General features: G+C 41.7%; 1 protein-coding gene across 1 annotated transcript in view; it reads right to left on the reverse strand.

Moving 5' to 3' along the window:
• Positions 1–10345: 10345 nt before the first annotated feature.
• The window catches only part of HAO1 (hydroxyacid oxidase 1), a gene marked incomplete at its 5' end in the record, with an annotated part of 28448 nt that continues 24664 nt past the window's right edge, over positions 10346–14129 (reverse strand). Inside the window, 3 exons of the mRNA XM_082481036.1 lie at positions 10346–11982; positions 12374–12443; positions 12713–12871. Of these exons, the coding sequence (XP_082337162.1) occupies positions 11912–11982; positions 12374–12443; positions 12713–12871 (300 nt within the window). The 3' untranslated portion in view covers positions 10346–11911. The remainder of the gene's footprint in view (positions 11983–12373; positions 12444–12712; positions 12872–14129) is intronic.

Genomic DNA, 14129 nt, shown 5'->3' on the forward strand with positions numbered 1-14129 from the left:
ACTTTCATTTTAACCAAACATTTATTGCTTGCAGCAGTTATATGCAACGCAGTGTTTGTGCCAGGGATTTGTGCAAAGAGGAAAGCGTAGCTGGCTTTTAGGCTCTCATAGCTCTGTGCCCAAATAATTCAATTTGCATTTCCCCTCATCTCCTCTGCTTATCAATAGCTGTGCAGCACCTTGCAGGACAGAGGTCTGGTTTCACCTATGTTCCTGGCACAGGGGATGAGACTACAGACATCCGTGCAGCTGGGCACAGTCAGGCACTGCAGGTCTGTTAAATAGCGACACCTCTAATTTAACCCTTTCCATATCTGCTATCTTAGCCTGCCTTGCAGCAGCACCCCCTCAATACCCACGCCACCATATAGCACTTCACATTCCTGCCCAGGGCCCTATTTTCCTAACGATGAGATCCTGTTTTACAGTTAATGCCATCGCAGCAATGACTAAACAAAAGAAAACTGGCTAGTTTTATAGCATGTTTGAACTGAAGAAAAAAAAGTTTCCCTTTACGGGGCCCAGCCCTGTAAAGGTTCAAACAAAGTACAAGGTGCTAACGAACAGAGTCTTGACAAACCTTGTTTTCCTGCACAGGGGCTCAGTACATAATGATTTCATTCAGCAGCTACTGTTCAAGCATGGAAAGTGTTGGTAAAGAAATCCCACAGAGTTCAGACAACCATTTTCCTAACTTAAGCTTCCCCCTCTCTTCCTCCCCCCCCCCCCCCTTGCCTTTTGGGCCTCTGCCAGTCATAACATAAATATTCATCAGCTGATATTTGCAGTAGCTGTGAAGTTATGAATGAGGCCAAAGCCTTTCCCTCCTGCCCCATCTGCAAAATGGCAGCTTCTGGTCTTAGCTCATGGCCAAACGACACTTTCTGAAATCCCCAAAGTGCACTTGCAGGCTTTTCAAATTCAGTCGGGTTTTTAATGCGCAAAGCAGAAATGCTGTCTACCTAATATTTACCCTGGGATTACTGAAAAAAAAATATATATATATTACTTTGCTATGCTTTAAACTTTGCAATGCCTTGACGTAATAGACAGAAGTGTTGGCAGCTCAAAATGTTGGTTGGTTTATTTCGGGGGACATGACTGCTGCAGGTTTTCCTTTCTGAATTGAATACCAGACACTTGAACCATTTGTTGTGCAGAAAAGAGAAACAGCTTTTATTCTTAATGCTGGTTTCTTAACCACCTGGTTGCTGTCAGAAGGAGCCACATGCACTGGAAAACACTTTTAATAAGACTCCTTTAATCCTGTCTTAAAGTCTGGATCCTGAAAAATGGAATCCCCACTGCCTGTTATACATGCTTTCCCTCTGCAGATTAGTGAGGGGCTGCTGCTTTACAAATGTTCCCTTCTTACAAAGCCTGGAATTATGCTCTCAAACCTACTGTGGGTCAGCAAGACGGCAAAGCATCTGATGTATCCACACTAGCAAAGTCAAAAGAAGAGATGTCAGAGAGACAAGATGGCAGCCCAGAGCCTTAATGAGTCTAATTCAGCAAGGTACCAATCCAGCCAAAATAGCTGTACTGATTGACACAGATGGAGACCTTAAGCCAATGCGTCACTGGATCTCAGAGGCTTAAACGTCCTAAATGTCATTAGGGAAGTTTGGACAAAGAGGCTCAGCACCATTCAGAATCAGGGAACAGGCGCTCCTCTTCGTAGCTTGGGTCGCACAAATCCATCATACAAACTATATATACAAATATCCTATCTTGCCCGATTCACATAGATTCAGCCACAAATGAAAAAACAAACACCAAAAACATCAAAAGGAAAGTGATAGGCTTAGTACGTTTCAGGGATCTTGCAATCATCTAATTTGATTTTCACCATGAAAAACCCAGAACATTTCACCCAACAAGTGTCCAATATTTTGTGACCAAAATAGAGCATGTCTTCTCAAAAAACATCTATTTTTCATTTGAATACTACAAAGGACATTTTCCCACATCCCTTGGGAATATTCCCACACTAATAACCCATGCTGCTAAAAAAACCACCCCACACTATGTTTTTAATACCTTCAGCTTCCAGCCGCTGGATCCTGTTATGTCTTCTTTTGAGATGACGGAGCCCCAAAATCTTCTCGCCAGTATCTCCAAACCAAGGTCAGGCACTCTCTCCACCTTCTTAATAATCAGCTACGTACATTTCTCAGTATATTTGCACTGACACAAAGCCTGCAAAGGTATTAGGTCCTGCACGGCTTCTACCTACAGGCCATAAGCAGGCTTCATCTCTGTGAAATCAGACCCAAGTTCACCAGCACATTCAGTGAGGACCTCAGGCAGCCTTTAGCTAATGTATCTCAAGAACAGTAAAACCAATAAGCTCAGCGAGCTTCACATTGGCCAGAACTTTATTCTTTAGAGCCACTCAGCTATGGATACAATTGGATTCTAAAAAGTCATGACCAGGGCAGGAAAACTTACAAGGCTGATGTTAAATATATACCTTAGCATGGCTCCTCTGCTTCCAAATACAAGTAAGCACTTTGTGCGTGCACTTCTGGGATGTATTTATTGATGTAAGATCAAAAGGCAGCCCCTTAGCCAGACATATTTATGAAGTTCTGTTTTGCAGACCTAAATCACCTGCTGGAATAGACTTGAGATCACTTAACTTGGAAGATTTAAAAGAGAAAATAACGTATCAGGAATTGCTGCTTTTGACGCTAAACACCTCATAAGGTTACATGCTGACTGTTTCCTTGCAGCAAGTTACACTACACCCAAAAATCCAAAGTTCTTACTAGGTTGATGACCCCATTTTTATCAGCTGTTTACATACCATCATGCTGCTTAAAAGCATCTTGTTGGGGCAATGGAATTGTCTTTGCGACAGCGTAAATGAAACAGTAATTAATTGACACACTTCACTGAACATAATAATATAGAGATGGGCTGTTCTGGCATTTACCATGATGACGCTGCACCACAGGATGGTCTAACTATTGCCAGCACTAGAAGCAAAAACAAGGAAAAAAAAATTAATCACAGCCAACACCTTCCCACAGCCAATGAGGCAGTGGGGAAAGGAGAGTGCACCAATTCCAAGTAGAAAAGGAAAGAGAAACTTAGAGGAATTTCTCCTTAGCCTTTTTCTCAGGAGTGGGAAGGTGCTAGCTATGGAGAAAGAAATATTACTTAACAGGGCTGTCTCCTGTACAAAGATATCTTTACCTTGATGTGTCATGTTGTATGGCACGCAGACACTTTGCTTCTATAAAGATTTCAAACTCTTTGGAAAATGTCAGTCAGTCAGTGCACTTTTCTAACCATCAAAAGCAACAAAGCTCAGGATATTCTCTCCTGGGTTCCCATGTATTAATATCTGTAGTAATATATATATATATTACTTTTCCTGTATTAATAACCAAAAAGCTTCTGATAGAGGCAGTAAAAATCCTCCAAGGTAAATTATCCAGTGCATTGCAGGGTAGGTTCAGTCGGAATGGAAACTTTTTCCATGACGGCTGCAATCACAGCTCTAGAGACCACGGCAGCAGCACAGTGTTGGCTTAGAGACGCTTTTCGTTGCAGCCAACATCTTTGCGCATCATATAGTACTGAAGATTTCCAAACACATCTGTAAACAGCAACGCAAATTAATAAACAAGCTTGTGGGCTGGATGTACTCTACAGTTCCTTGTTCTTTGAATGCACTCTACATCCTCTATAATAACTGACAATACAACTTCCATCAGAGCGATAATGGAAAAAGGAATCAAAAGGAATACTTTTTTATCTTTTTATCTTTATGGTAAAAGGGCCTTTCTGTGATAGATCAAAAGTATGTTTTTATGTTGGGGGGGACACACATACACCCAAACCCAACACACTTAAAACTGATAAAAAGCAGAGCATGCAGATGGTTGAGCTGTCTGGGTTTACTATTCATTAGCATGCCAGCAAATTACTTAGGTCATGTGTGGTTTTGTAGTCTGTTATGCAGCAGTTACGAACATACACATAACTGCTTGCAAGTGGCTATCCATAGACAAACATGAGAAGACACTGTTAATGATGCATCACAAGGTCTTCAGAGTTTCTCTGGCACCACCGAATAACCAGAAAATAATGGGGGACTAGAACTATCAGAGACATCTTTCAGGCCTGCTGTACAGCTGTGGCAGTCTTCCAGGTTAACAGTGAGCACATAAAAAAGCCAAAGTTGCAAGACTGAATCCGGGTAAGGTATAGTTTACGGCTAGATAACGTGATGAGCAAAGTACGGAAGTCGTAAGTTACTTGTTTATTTATATATTGAAGTGTGTATGTCATGCACTAGGGCTGTTCATTTTTCCATTCACACAAGATGGTCTGATGTTCAGTATCAACTCTGTAACGGGACAGCTATGGTTGGGAAATATCAGCAGCACTGAGAAGGTAACTGTACAGGCCTTGCCTAACTCAGAAGAACCATTTTGGCCTCACCACAGAACTTGCTGCTTTCCCTCCAGCTGTTGTCTCAAAATTCCTGACAAAAGTGACAATCATGCGCCTCATGTGACAGCAGCAAGTCCCACAAATTCAAATACTATGGGCCCGATGGGACGCACACAAAACTTTTGGTGAAACCAATGAAAACTGGTGCCTCTTGGGAGGGTAGGGAGAGAGGAGCCTGTAGATTCAGATTCTCAGCTGACATACATCAGTACAACTCCACAGATTGCAACAGAGCCATGCTCGCTCACGATTTGGCCCTAAACTTTTTAGACAAAGATCATATCAGCATCTAAACAGATGAAGTGGAAAGAATGTTGTAATGGTGGTGGGCTTCTTTATTTACTCAAATGCATGATCCTTACAGGAGAAGTTCCCGACCAGCAAGCCCTGACCTCCCTGGCCCCAGGACAACATTACTGAGCATGATGTAGGCAAGAGCAGTTTAAGGTCATTGCTAGCCTCCTTTTTAACTTCTTGACCATGGATATCGGCAGTGCATAGCCTGGGAACCAGGGACTGGGATCCTCTGCCTTGAGGAGGCACGCGGTGCTTTCTCTACTGACATAAAGTGCTGCTGAAGCCCCACAGGCCACCTGTGGCTTACACCAAACTCCTACCTACGCAGGTTCCCTTGTCCCATCTAGCAAACCCCTATAACTAGACTTCATTTTTAATGCTGGGTAGGGGACTCTTGAAAAATAGATCTTACCTTCTGTCCCAAGGCCCTTCGTCAACACCCACACCTGTCCACACCTCATTTCAAAGTATTTCCAAACAGCAAAGATTCTGCCCAAAGGTCCCAGGCATCTCTCTTCTTCCAGCTTCCCTGCGAGATCAAAACCAAGGACTTAGCAGCAAAGGCTGGTGCAGACAGGGCAGCAGTAGGCAGGATGCAATGCCACAACAAAGCGGAGACGGATGCTGGCACCCCTGGACTTGCAGCCATGGATTAGGAGCTGTGGAACAAACTCACGAATAGGCAGTAAGGAAATGAGGTGGATTATTGCCAGCTCTTATTCTTTATATGCAGATATATTCTGTTGTTTTGATTTCCTAAGACTGTGACCAAGTTCTCTTTTCCTAATATAAATTTCTCTGTAACTCTTTCAAAGAGCTTGCCACTGGAGTTTCTCGTATGAAGGGTGCTTTTTTAGTTTTTCTAGGTTCCTGTGTAAAGAAGTAGGCTTGTCAAAGGGAATTTGCTTATATCAGATCCCATATTTTTTGCTGCTCTTAACTACCTGATGGGAAGGCTGTAGACACGTAACTCTAGAGTCAGCAACAGCTTGTATTAAAGTTTAATAGAGATCCCACCTACACTCTTCAACACACCAGGCTAGCTTATCTTTGATAGAGCATGCATACAGACTCAGAGGAGAGCTTAGGTAGGTGAGATGATTCTGCTTTTCAAATTCCCGTCTCTGATCAGCATTCAGGTCTCATCTGTTATGAAGATTGTTTATCACGCATCCATGCTAGATTTCTGGGTCCCGTAGCAATACATGCTGAACTTCATTATGTAACCATAGCAAGTGGAAAAGTGTGCAATGCACACCCTGAATTCATGTAAGAGCTAAATTTATACCACGTTGCCTTATTGTAGGATTTTTGCACCTTCCTTTGAAGTCTTTGTGATCACTCTTGAAAATCAGACAAACCTCATGTGAAATGAACCTAACCATAAGTACCTGGTTTGCAGGAACCTTTTTAATGACAACTAAGCGTTTTAAATCCACTACTTTCAGTTCTCCTAACAAGAAAATCTAATAAAACACAGTAAACAGAATTAAAGGGGCTAGTATACTGAGGGGCTTGGGGAGAACCCAAGTCAAATCACCTTATGCTACTGAATTATAGACAACCAGCAAGAAAGAAGGTCTTCTATTCCTGTACTACAAAGCCAACACAATCAGATTTTGCTTGGCAAACTGGCAGAGTGTAAGATATAGTCCCAGTTGTGTAAGGAGCTCCACCTTCTGCAAGGAAAAATACACAGGTATTTCTAGGTATATATAGAGCTGTGGCCCAGCTCTACCTCTGCTCTGTAGTTCATCTGTGGACCTTCCCCACAGTTGTTGAGTATTCGTGTTATGTGACATCTACGTCAGAGTTGTCTGCCTTAGGGAGACCAGCATGTTTTATAATTAAGGCAGTGGAATAGAAATTCCACTTAACTGGGAAAATCAGTCTGTTTCTGTCCTCATTTTAGAGAGAGACTTTCTCTTCCTGTGCCTGTCAATTTACACTTCAGACTCTGTTGGGTAGAGGCTGCTACTTGCAGAAAAGCATCTTTGCAGTGCACAATGCTGTCTTAACCTTGACTGGAACTTACAGCTGCTGTTGTCATAAAATAATAATCAATATTGATCACTATCAGTCTAGTTATAGGAATGTCTTCTTCTTACCTGATCAAACCATCTGTATGTACCTACCAGTCTTCCACACCATGAAGGTGGCACCAGTGCGACTGATTACTCAGGACGGTTAACTACACGAGTAGATTGTGACAGAGGAGATGTGTTGGTGGTCTCAGGGCATTCCTATGAGGGTGCTCCTGGACACAATTCATCCGGCCCATCTGAAATGATGACTTAGGAGCTGGAAAGCCCTAAGGGAAAATTAGATCTTTGAAGTTCAGCTGGGAGAGCCTCTGGGTGCCCCTTTGAGAGCTCCAGGGCCTGCAGAAACATAGGACTGGCCCTCAAGGCCGTTCTTATATTGGCGTATAACCAACGTACCTATGCAAAGGAAGAAGCTGAACTACAACACAAAGGCATTTTGCATCTGGAGGACACGTTCTCAAAGCAGCAAAACATCTTTGTTATGAGTGTAACATATGTGGTACTCTCTCTGTTTGGCAGGAGATAAGAAAAACAGAAGCAAGGCAAAATGAAAACAAAATGGAACATATAGGCATCATGAAACAATTACAGTGCTGTGTCTCATTAGTATCTAAATTTGGGATTGCCAATCTTGTTTTAAAAACAGTTTTGTTCAACACTCAGTGACAGAATTTAAAAGCCGACATAGCTTGCTATATTGTGGGCCACAGTCACAGCTGGTGTAAATCAGTATAAACTAATGAAGTCAATGGAGCTTCTCTGATTTTACGCTAGCTGAGGTTATGGCTCAATAAGGTCAGACTTGCTTTCTAGGAGTGTTCAAGGAAGCCAACTTCTGTGTGTCCTGTGATGAAGTGGTTATTTATAATGGCTTTCAGTGTGGTTTGGAGCCAAATTTCCACATCAAAAGTAGCTTTATAAGAGATATCCTTACAGTGAGGTTCAGTGCAAAATCATGACTTCAGAAGCCAGCGTTCCTCGTGCTCTCAGTATTTGATTTCAGCCTGAAAACCATTTGGGAAGCCAAGAAAAGCAGAGCCATTCCTGCCTACTTCTCCGGCTCTGCTTCATTTTTGAGTTGCCTGCATATCCAACAGGCCCCGACCTACACTGCCCATTTATCAAAACGAGTTACTTTAAGTGTCTGTTTATTTATGTTCAGAAATTCCCAGTAAGACAGACAAGTTTCATGCTTAACCTGAAAAAGTGAGGATGGAGGTGGAGTTATTACCAGTTCCATAGCTATTTGTTTGACTTGGCCACTAGTAAAAATAAAACACAATAACGTGTCCCAGAGTCACAGCAAGAGGTGGAGGTCACAAGAAAACAGATCATGTCTTTCACAGCTCTTCAGCTTCAATGCGCTGAATTATGACTCCTATTATTTACTTACTGGATTCCCCACCCTGTGCGCAGGCTCCAAGCATTCAAAAAGCAGCAGGTCTCTGCTTCAAAGGACTGACAGGCTAAGCGAGAGCAAAATCTGTAAACGCTACACCAATCTCCTCCTCCACTTTTTATCTGAAAGGGCAGATGGTCTCACAACCTTCGGTTGACTTCTGCCATCCTCTGCTCACCAGATTGCCTTGCCCGCAGTCCTGCACCTCTGCGCTTCAGCACTCTCCTCTGCCATATTTAACTGCCAGGATCTCATGGCAGATGCATTCCCAATGCAGCCAAACCTATCCTCCAGGCCCAGACTGCCAACGTGTTGCAGCTCAAAGTGGTCTTTTGCAGAAGCATATTGTTTTTCTTTAGGGGGACCCTGATCCCTGCATGTCTAGCCTTGATGTGCTCTATCAGATGTCCAGACAACGTCACAGGCTCCTTCACTGACCCTGTCACTTTAAAACAGACTGTCTAGTTCTTCCTAGAAATGGGACTCGAGTCCACTTGTTGAGATTCCAAGCCAGGGCTGAAGCCTCTCCAAATCTCCTGAGTGGTTTCTACACATCCTCTGTAGAGTGCCACATTCTTCCATGTTCTCTTCAGTGGGTTTAATCCTTTATGGGCTCACTGAGGCCAAGGAGACAACTTTGTAGGGATGCTTCCAAAAATGGGATCTTCCAAACTGACAGCACCAGAGAAATCAACATTGTAGGCTGAATATGAAACATCAGTATGTAGAATCCTGCCTCACATCTTAGCCTCTTGAGAGATACCACTTTCTCCAAAGTACAGTACTCTCTCATATTCTCAGGTTTTGCTTTTGGTCTCTCCTCTCTCCAAAAATGGTCTTATAAGTATTCTCTCATTAAGAGTTGCCATCTCCTTTTCCAGGGAATGTTCCTGGTCTACCTCAGAGGCGATTAGGCAATCCCATTCAGTTACTGTTCAGTCACCAGCCTCCCAAATGGGTTGGTTTTTTGCTAGGCAGCCAGCACACCAGTTGAGTGCTGTCTTTCTGGGTACATAAATATCACTCACTGTTCATCCTTATTAGAACTTTTTCTATGCGGACGTTTTTTCTTGGTATCTATGGCTTAATATGGAGCCAAGGCAAAGTCAGAAAATAATTTTACAATTAAAACCATCAAGACACTGTGATCATTATTTGACATACAGATAGGCAGATATAATAAAGCATCGAAAAAGTAAAATACACTTTCTGTTCCCCCCTGCTTCTATGCCTTGATCTGAGGTCTGTGACTAAGAGCTTGTTGGGTTCACTTGTTATTTTAGAGGCAAATACTGTATTTTTCTACTTAACATATCTCAAAAAGACCACCACCTGTTACACATGCTATGTTTTCATCTCAGCTTCTCCAGGTAAAGCAACTGTGAGGTAGGGTTTTTTTCTTAGCCTGGGCATTGTTCAGCTTTTAAAATGGTTAAGGGGAATCAGTCTTCCTCCTTTCTAATCAAAACCCGAACTGAATTACGACCTTTTTTTTATTAATTTCCAGAAGCAGCTGTATTTGGTTGTCTCAAAATCAAGGGAAATTCTCTTCACTGTGGAATATTTTATAAACGGAAGTCTACCAGGCAAATTAATTTTGTTTCTGTTAACGCTGTCTCACAGCCTTTCAGTATTTGGCTCTAATTTTGGGTTTTAATGCATGTGTATTCTTACTAGGGTTGAACTGGAAAGCAGTCAGACAATTCTCAGATAACAAGCAGGAAAAAACAATGTAAACCCATTATCCCAGAGGAACTAGAAATAGTTAATTACGCACAAGTAACAAAACCAGTTTCCTCACCATCAGAATTTATCCTGGACCACAGAGTTACAGAACTTTCCTTGAATCTGGTTGGGGCAAAGACAGGAAACTGCATCTTCTAAACTTTAGAAATAGATCTTAAACATGTAAACATAAGATATTATGCCCCTATCTTTTAAGTAACATTTATATTATCTAAAATAAACAGTCTTTCTGAAGTTAGTCTGTAATTGACATCTGACACAGTCCACATTGCAACAGATATGATAAGTGCAGTAAACAGCAGAAATTATGCTTCTCTATGCTCTGAGAAACATTCATATTTCCTTACACAGATAAACTTTATTTTGTTGCTATGCAACCCTCACACAACACACTACATTCTGCAGTAAATAAGAGTACAAATTTTACAACCGAAGGGCAAGCATGTGGCCTTTTGGGTTTTCTCCCCATTTTGAGTTCCAGCCCCAGCTTTAGTTCACATTGAAGTATTCCATCATTTTATTACAAACCTGTCTCTAAAACCCAATAAGGGATATTTCAAATAGAGCAAAAAGGGAGAGTCAGAATGCACGAGTCCTCCTGACACTGATGGGAAACAAATGGTGGAGCCAGTGATGTCAGTGACAGTGGAACAGTGAAATCAAGGCTTTTTTTTTTTTTTTTTTTATTCAATCCTGCTTTAAAATGAACACTACAAAATTTCCACAACAAGATTTTCAAAACCTTTCTGCAGTGGCCTCTCCCTGCTCCCAGTAACATCGCTGTGCCTGCAACAGAAGTGAGATAGATGGAGAACCACTCTTAGTTTTACCCAAGATGAGATGAGTAGCCTTACCTCCTCTGCCTGCTCACTTTGAGAAAGGTCACTTGGCAGTACGAAGCTATTCCTATGTTCTTTACAGTTGCAAAATTCTCCTGAATTCAGTGTGTATTTGGATTGTTTAGAGAATAGAGGAGCAGATCTTGCATGTCTCTGTATCCTCATCATAAGCAGAGTGAATAACACTAGGATTTATCTGTCTGAAGGGTGCTCATGGAAACTGAATAGAGCCACTAGGATCTTCCCAAGTCGTGGGTTAATACCTCAACTATTCAAGTTTCTCTTTTGCACATGGCTGCAAATCCTACAAACTCTCCCAGGTAGCATCAGCCTTCACTTGCCACTGTCAGCAAGTGAATCCAGGTGAAAAACGTGACTCGGGGCTCCAGCTGGGTGCAGTCGGCACAGTTTGGTGAAGGCATTAGGCCTGTAAGGATTTGCACCAGCCAAGAATCTGACCTATACGTGACGCACATACATAGCGGTTGTATGATTGGAAGGGGGTTTGTGTCACTTAAACAGCAGAATTTCCCCCATTTCGCTTTGCTGTTCAGTTCTTTACAACTAAGAGTCCTCTGAGCGCCTACAGCCTGCGTGCTACAAGCCCACATGCTTATAAAGTAATAGCACAGGCGCTAGCGAAATGATACTACGTTCGTAAGAAAGCAAGATTTGATCTCTACGATCTACAGTGTAGTTTCTCTAAACAGTGAGCAAGAAGTATCTTTTACATTTTACATTTCTGCATTTTAATGGCTGTTTGCTATCAAAACATTTCTGTTTATGGTTTCATTTTAACAGCTAAGTTACTTCCAGGCATGTGAATTAATATTAGCATTTGTTGCAAAACACCTCGAAGTTTCTATGCTGGTCTTGTGTAAAGGTCCATCTTTAATCACATCTCCCCATAGAGCAGCTTTCCTTAAGAGCCCAGGAGAATATGGGAACACCTGTAAAATTTGCTTCAAGTACTTTCTTCAACAAGTGATCTCCTACAGACCACCCCTTCTCGGTCAGGATTGCAGGATGAGGCCCAAAAAGTGAATGCAGATGCTTTTTGTCTGGTAGCACACTTTCTGTACAATGGACAACACATGAGGCAATAGTCTTCAGACCTAAATCTTGGAAAACAGTACTTGGTGTCTTCGTATTAGTGTCCTGCCAATTTCTTCTACTCTGTGGCACCCTGGAGGAGAAGTTACATATCAGTTGAAAGCCCTGCTTTTCTATCCCACTCTAAGCCTTTTCTTTTTCTATCCCATAGAAATCTACATCCTGTCAGATGAAATCCACCCCTTAGTGACTCGGGATTTGCCACTGCTTTTCTACGGATTTATTGCTCTCCTTGTGAAAAGCATTTTTACTTGGTTTTACTTAATCTACTCAGTTCCTCATCTAGAAGACAGGGATAACGACAAGTCCTTTTCCCATCTCTCCGTAGCCCAATCTGTTTATACTGCAAACATTTTCATCTCCCTTCTGTAGGTTACTACAGCACCTTGCTCAGGGCAAATGACAGCTATGAGGAAACACGAGACAGAGGTGGTTATTACCGAGAGGAAATGTTGATGTCTCACCTGTCAGTGCCATTGCTAAGCGGAACTCTTCCTTCAGCATCTGGAGGACTTCTTTTGCTCCTTCTTCACCCTTGGAGATTAGGAAAAAATATGTACTGTTACGTGTACATATAGCTCATGTGTGTAGATACAGACATGTATACATGTGCCAACAAAGTTTTAGGCACAACCAAAACTCTGGAGTACTTGTCATAGCAAATTTTAGATTAGCTGGTCTGGATACACACAGACACCATCACACAGGTACCCCTGTGTGTACACATATACACACACGCATACATTAAGCCTAAACAGTGAGTCTAGGTATCTAAAACCAAAGTTGAGCTTTTTCTAACTTACTTGATAAACCAAGCCCCAGATGAGAGGTCTTCCGATGAATACGGCTTTGGCACCAAGAGCTAGTGCTTTGAGAACGTCTGTGCCTTTTCTTACACCACCATCTAGGAACACCTCCACCTTCCCCTCCACAGCCTCAACGATTTCAGGCAAGACATCAATCTAAAAGAGTGAAACCAGGAATACAGCTTGTCCGCTTCCGTAAGCCTATTTATTTTTTGAATGATTTCCTATATACAGGATCCAAGCTTTAAAGACGCTAAATGAGCAATTGCATGCCTAACTGTAGGCACAAATAACACAGCTTTGCATTGAACAACAGCAGTGACTTAGCATGTTAACAGATATATACAAAGGTCAAATTTATTTGGAGAGTCACATAAATAGAATGAGAATCAGCAGGGTCACACAAAATGGCCATCTGGTCCCACGACATGTATCCAAGACAAGCCAGTATCAGATACTTTGGAAGAATATAAGAAACAGCAAACCCAGAGGAGGCCTTTCTTTGATCACTAGTGTTCAAGTGATTTTACAGTGTTCACTAGTTTGGGGATGAAATTGAATCACCATCACTAGAGTTGGCTGAAAAATTTTAATGAATATATTTTTTCCTTTTGAAAATGCATCTTGATTACAGGAATATTTGTAAACTTCTTCACATAAAAAAAATAAATTAGCTTTCCTCTGAGCTTTGAGCAGGGTGGGAAATGCTTTCTTTTAATGCACATGTATGTTACTTTCATTAAGCTCTCCTTATCCCCTATACCAGGGATGAAGATAAGGGGGGGAAAGGATTTTTACTGTTTCCAAGTTGCAAGTGAGTAAACAGGGAGTTTAAGTAACGTGTCCATACCATGCAAGAGGTCCCGATGAAGAGATGAGCCTCCTGAATTCAAGCCTCAAGCATTAATTACACAGCAACCATTCCTGTAACACCTAAATAGTTCCTATTCATGAAAATCAGGAAAGACACAAAACTAGAAGCCAAGTACTAAGGAGACTGGAAACAGTGTGTGGTAGTAAGACAAAAGGCACACAAATTCATGTCTTTCAAATACGGATGTAATTCATTTCCTTTCTAATGGATAAAAAATGACTAGGAGATGGGGGGGGAAACTTGAAAGTGCAGTTTGTTTTTAGATTTGGATCAAAATTTTCTTGAAGTTTGGCACTTGCTGTGATTTTTTTTCCCCTCCCTTTGGTTTTGCTCTCTTGCCAAACATATTTTGGATCTTTTTCCATACACAGAGACCGCTTTCTACATCCTGAGAAACTGTACCAACACTAAAGTGCTATAATAACTAAAGTATGATGCAAACCATAATTAAAACATAGATTTCCTCAATGTGTAACTAGACACTAGAAATATTAACCAGCTTGGGTTCAGATCACGTTCTGAAACCCATGAAATTAAAGC

This window comes from Vanellus vanellus, assembly GCF_965231255.1.
Source record: "Vanellus vanellus genome assembly, chromosome: 3".
Lineage (NCBI taxonomy): Eukaryota > Metazoa > Chordata > Aves > Charadriiformes > Charadriidae > Vanellus > Vanellus vanellus.